We start from the raw sequence: 7,500 nt of genomic DNA on the forward strand, positions 1-7,500 counted from the left end.
AGTATATTGCTATCTTCACAGTGCTGCTACAGTATATTGCTATCATCACAGTGCTGCTACAGTATATTGCTATCTTCACAGTGCTGCTACAGTATATTGCTATCTTCACAGTGCTGCTACAGTATATTGCTATCATCACAGTGCTGCTACAGTATATTGCTATCTTCACAGTGCTGCTATATTGCTATCATCACAGTGCTGCTACAGTATATTGCTATCTTCACAGTGCTGCTACAGTATATTGCTATCTTCACAGTGCTGCTACAGTATATTGCTATCTTCACAGTGCTGCTACAGTATATTGCTATCATCACAGTGCTGCTACAGTATATTGCTATCTTCACAGTGCTGCTATATTGCTATCTTCACAGTGCTGCTACAGTATATTGCTATCTTCACAGTGCTGCTACAGTATATTGCTATCTTCACAGTGCTGCTACAGTATATTGCTATCATCACAGTGCTGCTACAGTATATTGCTATCTTCACAGTGCTGCTACAGTATATTGCTATCATCACAGTGCTGCTACAGTATATTGCTATCTTCACAGTGCTGCTACAGTATATTGCTATCATCACAGTGCTGCTACAGTATATTGCTATCTTCACAGTGCTGCTACAGTATATTGCTATCTTCACAGTGCTGCTACAGTATATTGCTATCATCACAGTGCTGCTACAGTATATTGCTATCTTCACAGTGCTGCTATATTGCTATCATCACAGTGATGCTACAGTATATTGCTATCTTCACAGTGCTGCTACAGTATATTGCTATCTTCACAGTGCTGCTACAGTATATTGCTATCTTCACAGTGCTGCTACAGTATATTGCTATCATCACAGTGCTGCTACAGTATATTGCTATCTTCACAGTGCTGCTATATTGCTATCTTCACAGTGCTGCTACAGTATATTGCTATCTTCACAGTGCTGCTACAGTATATTGCTATCTTCACGGTGCTGCTACAGTATATTGCTATCATCACAGTGCTGCTACAGTATATTGCTATCATCACAGTGCTGCTACAGTATATTGCTATCTTCACAGTGCTGCTACAGTATATTGCTATCTTCACGGTGCTGCTACAGTATATTGCTATCATCACAGTGCTGCTACAGTATATTGCTATCATCACAGTGCTGCTACAGTATATTGCTATCTTCACAGTGCTGCTACAGTATATTGCTATCATCACAGTGCTGCTACAGTATATTGCTATCATCACAGTGCTGCTACAGTATATTGCTATCTTCACAGTGCTGCTACAGTATATTGCTATCATCACAGTGCTGCTACAGTATATTGCTATCTTCACGGTGCTGCTACAGTATATTGCTATCATCACAGTGCTGCTACAGTATATTGCTATCATCACAGTGCTGCTATATTGCTATCTTCAGACGGAGCGCCAAATGAAATGAAATGAAATGAAATGAATTATATTTATATAGCGCTTTTCTCTAGTGACTCAAAGCGCTTTACATAGTGAAAACCCAATATCTAAGTTACATTTAAAGCAGTGTGGGTGGCACTGGGAGCAGGTGGGTAAAGTGTCTTGCCCAAGGACACAACGGAAGTGACTAGGATGGCGGAAGCGGGGATCGAACCTGCAACCCTCAGGTTGATGGCACGGCCACTCTACCAACCGAGCTATACCGCCCTCAGTGGAAAAAGAAAAAGTGCCAGATGGAATTGACTTTATTCTCTTATAAAAGTGCATCCTTGAAGAAAGTGCAAGGACAGATAGATTAGTCGTGTATTTTTCCTCAGCCCACCACTTACGCAATCAAAGCTGCCTGTGGCGGATGGAGACTGAACTCTTTTTGCAAATGTGTCCAAACAAATGTATGTTTGTGTAAGATGCTCTTTGGTGTGCCTGCAGTTCTCCAAGTCCATGGTGCTGGATGTGTACAGCGACTACGTCAACAACTTCACCAACGCCATGGCTCTCATTAAGAAGGCCTGCCTGTCCAAACCGGCCTTTCTTGAATTCCTAAAGGTGAGCTTTTATTCTGAAGGGACAGAGACCTTCTTATGTTGTCTTCCTCTTCGTGTGGGACCCCTGCGTTAATAATGCACACCTCTTACCTTTCTAACGTGTACTTTCCAAAATGCACCTTTTATGTGCTGAATAGATGTTCTTCTGCTGTGAAAATGTCTCCTATTAGTTGGGGGAAAATATATTCCCAGCGTCCTCAAATTGTGTCTGGGGGCGTTGGTTCACTCGACTGCCGCTTTTATTTAGGAGTGCATTATCGTGTTGTTGCAAATTATGGCGTAGACATCGGAACACTCGTACTCAAGCACATGCTATGTAAGTGTGAAGGAGGTTTGACCACATAGCGCCATTGTGCTCAAGGGTGCCATGGAACAGCCTCTATTATGCTGATTCTTATTAGTAGTTTTGCATGCTTACACTTGACCCGACAGGAACTGGCAATTAAGGACTTTTGTAAAGGTTGCCGCGGAACAGTGGTGTCCAAACTACGGCCCGCCAGGCTCTTCAATTTGGCTTGCGAGACGTCATGAGTTCAGTGCTTTCCAATACTAGCGACCGCGCAGTCTGATAGTTTATATATCAATGATGACATCTTAACATTGCAACACATGCCAATACGGCCGGGTTAACTTATAAAGTGACATTTTAAAATTCCCGGGAAATATCCGGCTGAAACATCGCGGTATGATGACGTATGCGCGTGACGAAGTCCGAGTAACGGAAGTTATGGTACCCCGTAGAATCCTATACAAAAAGCTCTGTTTTCATTTCATAATTCCACAGTATTCTGGACATCTTTTGCAATTTTTTTAATGAACAATGAAGGCTGCAAAGAAGACAGTTGTAGGTGGGATCGGTGTATTAGCAGCGCACTACATCAACACAACCAGGAGGACTTTGTTGGAGCGCTAGCCGCGCTAGCCGCCGACTTCACCTTGACTTCCTACGTCTCCGGGCCGCCAAACGCATCGGGTGAAGTCCTTCGTCCTTCTGCCGATCGCTGGAACGCAGGTGAGCACGGGTGTTGATGAGCAAATGAGGGCTGGCTGGCGTAGGTGGAGAGCTAATGTTTTTAGCATAGCTCTGTGCAGTCCAGTTGCTAAGTTAGCTTCAATGGCGTCGTTAGCACAGCATTGTTAACCTTCGCCAGCCTGGAAAGCATTAACCGTGTATTTACATGTCCACGGTTTAATAGTATTGTTGATTTTCTATCTATCCTTCCAGTCAGGGGTTTATTTCTTTTGTTTCTATATGCAGTTAAAGCAAGATGCTATCACGTTAGCTCGTAGCTAAAGCGTTTCGCCGATGTATTGTCGTGGAGATAAAAGGCACTGAATGTCCATTTCGCGTTCTCGACTCTCATTTTCAAGAGGATATAGTATCCCAGGTGGTTTAAAATACAAATCTGTGATCCACAATAGAAAAAGGAGAGTGTGGAATCCAATGAGCCAGCTTGTACCTAAGTTACGGTCAGAGCGAAAAAAGATACGTCCATCACTGCCTCTCAAGTCCTTCACTGTAACGTTCCTCATCCACGAATCTTTCATCCTCGCTCAAATTAATGGGGTAATCGTCACTTTCTCGGTCCGAATCTCTCTCGCTCCATTGTAAACAACGGGGAATTGTGAGGAATACTAGCTCCTGTGACGTCACGCTACTTCCGCTACAGGCAAGGCTTTTTTTTATCAGCGAGCAAAAGTTGCGAACTTTATCGTCGATGTTCTCTATTAAATCCTTTCAGCAAAAATATGGCAATATCGCGAAATGATCAAGTATGACACATAGAATGGATCTGCTATTCCCGTTTAAATAAAAAAAAAATCATTTCAGTAGGCCTTTAAATCCCAGGCGGTTTCTGACTGCTACATATTTGCTGCCATCTTGTGGACAATGTGGGTGAATCAGATCAGTGACCCTTCAAAGTACGTTCAGTGTAGTTACAGTTTATTTGGAACATGCATACGATACAATGTAATGCGTCACATTTTTCCAGTTGTTTCATCAACAGCACGTCCGAAAAGGAGTAGGAAGAAGCTGAGTTTATTTAATCCTACCCCTTTTAATATCATAGCAGTGTTATCCCATTTCCCTCTTCTCTAATATACCATACAGTACAGTGATTTTCAACACTAGTGTGCCGTGAGATATTGTCTGGTGTGCCGTGGGAAATTATGCAACTTCACCTAATTGGTCCAAAAAATATTTTTTTTACAAATCAATAATCAGAGGTGGGTAGAGTAGCCAGAAACTGTACTCAAGTAAGAGTACTGTTACTTTAGGGATTTGTTACTCAAGTAAAAGTAATGAGTAGTCACCTAAATATTTACTTGAGTTAAAGTAAAACGTATGTTGTGAAAAAACTACTCAAGTACTGAGTAACTGATGAGTAACCTGTTCGTTTAATGGTGACGGCAACAAATAATGCACAAAAACATCAAAATAGCAATGAGTAAATTCAGAGCCAGGAATATCTCTTAAGCAACTAAAACAATAATATATATTAAATAATAATACATTAACATAAAAAGAATGAAGGCAAATTGAGCCACAATAACTTAACAGCACCATAGGCTCAGTAGGCAGATATTACAAAGGAAAATAACAAGTTAGCCTTTACGCAAACCATAAACTGATAGGTGTGGGCTGCACCTGGGAACACACTGATTGGTGTTTCTATGCATGTGTGTGTGTGCGAGTGCGTGTGCGAGTGCGTGTGCGTGTGCGTGTGCGTGTGCGTGTGCGTGTGTGTGTGTGTGTGTGTGTGTGTGTGTGTGTGTGTGTGTGTCTGTCTATGAGGCTGCAGTGCGTTAATAAATGTCCCAACACGATTTACATTTGACAGTGATTCATAGCAGGGAAGCTAACATCAGCCTACGGTGACAGCCAAAATATCTACTAACGTTACTTACCGCCATGTGCTTCCTCAAATTTGATGTTGAGTTCATGTAAGCTTAAGCTTGTTGTTGTTTGCCGCTGAAACTTTATGTGCAGTTAATCATGTGACCGCCTGGCTCTGTTTGATTGGTGAAACGGAGTCAAACGTCACCAGTGACTGCATTTGATTGGTGAAACGGAGTCAAACGTCACCAGTGACTGCATTTGATTGGTGAAACGGAGTCAAACGTCACCAGTGACTGTATTTAATTGGTGAAACGCAGGCATGTGATAGATCCTACTTTGAAGGTCTGTCTGACGGACCAAAACAAACAAAGCGTGCATTAACAGATGGATAAAAATCAGTAGCGAGTAGCGAGCTGAATGTAGATAAATGGAGCGGAGTAAAAGTAGCCTTTCTTCTCTATAAATATACTCAAGTAAAAGTGAAAGTATGTTGCATTAAAACTACTCTTAGAAGTACAATTTATCCCAAAAGTTACTCAAGTAGATGTAACGGAGTAAATGTAGCGCGTTACTCTGTCAATAATCATAATAATGTGCCGTTGTCTAGTGCCTGTGCTGTGTAGAGCTTGACAGGGTAATCTTGTAATACTCCATACCAGTAGGTGGCAGCAGGTAGTTCATTGCTTTGTAGAAGTCGGAACGCGTCGAGGATGGTTTGTCGTGATCCCAATATGCAGAGCACAGCGGGAGACAGCGTGCAGGTAAAAAGGTATGTAACATTTAAACCAAAAATGAACAAAAGGCAAGTCCCGCTAGGAAAAGGCACCGAAGCATAGGGATGGCTATGTAAAACAAAAGTAAAACGGAACTGGCTACAAAGTCAACACAGACAGAATGCTGGACGACAGCAAAAACTTACAGCGTGTGTAGCAGCAGACGGCGTCCACAAAGCACATCCGTACATGACATGACGAGCAACAATGTCCCCACAAAGAAGGATAGCGTACGCACAACTGAAGTAGTATGGTTTGCCAAAACAAAGCAGGTGCGGGCAATAGCGCTCAAAGGAAGGCGTGAAGCTGCTACGGGAGAACACCAACAAAACAGGAAGGGTCACCAAAATAACAGCGCAAGACAGGAACTAAAGCACTACACACAGGAAACAACAACAAACTCAAAATAAGGCATGACAACCTGGTGGAGTTTCATTATTTAACCTTTTCTGATGATGGTGTGCGAAAAAAATGTGCCTTGCCTCAAAAAAGGTTGAAAAAGAATGAATAAAGACAAGTATTTTTCTTAAGTTTTTTTTCAATCCATTATCCCGTTTCCTTACAAATACCAGGATGGTGTCTTGTATTTTCTCGTTCCTACCCCAAAATGTACCGCGATAGGAAAAACAAATCCTGATTTAGTTGATATTTTAGCTAAATGGCTCGTCCACTTCCCAAACTTTGATTCCGCTTTCATTTGGTGAAGACGCTGCTGCTGTCACAGAAAGAAGCGGAGCTAACAGGTGGTGAGTCAGCAGCTGTCATCCAGGTATGGCTCTATTAGGTGGGGAGTAACAGTTGGGACGACGCATGAAAAATAGAAGCTCTCCGAGGAAATAAACACTCCATTTGACATGACTTCCAAACACCAGGGATGTAAATGTGGATATTTTCTGCAGCGTCTTAGATCTTATCTGGGCTCCTGCAGCTCTCCTCTATTTTTCATTTTCTTTAAACCCAGAGCCTCACCACTTCATTTTGAAGGTGTACATTTGGTAGACGTGCAGAATACATTTTCAAGGTCAGGACCTAGCATAAAACTGCTCTCCTTGCAAAGAACTAACCACATTTCTCCTCATGACTGACTGATGCCTTCAAGTGCTCTCAGTCCCGGTGTCGCCGCAAATATTTTGAGGTCAACCACGGGCCGCTTTGACTCTTCTTACCCATGACTGAAAAAGGTCACAAGTACTGCATGGCAAAGGCTCCACTGCACCGCCTGTTTCAGTCCCCCTAAACGCGTGCTACACGCTAATTGGGAGACACGCTAATATGCTACATTAGCTTAAAGATGGCAGCAGGACAAAAAAGCTCAACTTTACCCACCTCAAAAAAGCTGAGGTATGCAGTGTGTATATATATATATATATATATATATATATATATATATATATATATATATATATATATATATACATACATACATACATATGTATATATGTATATGTATATTTATATGTATATGTATATATATATGTATATGTGTGTATATATATGTATATGTGTGTATATATGTATATGTGTATATATATATATATATATATATATATATGTATATATATATGTATATATATTAGGGCTGCAACTAACGATTAATTTGATAATCGATTAATCTGTCGATTATTACTTCGATTAATCGATTAATAATCGGACAAAAGAAACAAACTACATTTCTATCCTTTCCAGCATTTTATTTAAAAAAAAACAGCATACTGGCACCATACTTATTTTGATTAATGTTTTTCAGCTGTTTGTAAATGTTGCAGTTTATAAATAAAGATTTATTAAAAAAAAAAAAAAAAAAAAAAAAAATTTAAAGCCTCTCGATGACTAAATTAATCGGCAACTATTTTTATAATCGATTTTAATCGATTTAATCGATT

The 7,500-nt window shown here is 40.8% G+C and overlaps 1 protein-coding gene across 1 annotated transcript in view; it reads left to right on the top strand.

Annotated features, from left to right (window-relative positions):
* LOC133643338 (rho guanine nucleotide exchange factor 10-like protein) overlaps positions 1 to 7,500 on the top strand; it is a 260,630-nt gene that overhangs the window by 32,407 nt on the left and 220,723 nt on the right. Inside the window, exon 8 of the mRNA XM_062037825.1 lies at positions 1,887 to 2,003. Coding sequence (XP_061893809.1) covers positions 1,887 to 2,003 — 117 coding nt within the window. The remainder of the gene's footprint in view (positions 1 to 1,886; positions 2,004 to 7,500) is intronic.

This window comes from Entelurus aequoreus, linkage group LG26 (assembly GCF_033978785.1).
Source record: "Entelurus aequoreus isolate RoL-2023_Sb linkage group LG26, RoL_Eaeq_v1.1, whole genome shotgun sequence".
Taxonomy (NCBI): domain Eukaryota; kingdom Metazoa; phylum Chordata; class Actinopteri; order Syngnathiformes; family Syngnathidae; genus Entelurus; species Entelurus aequoreus.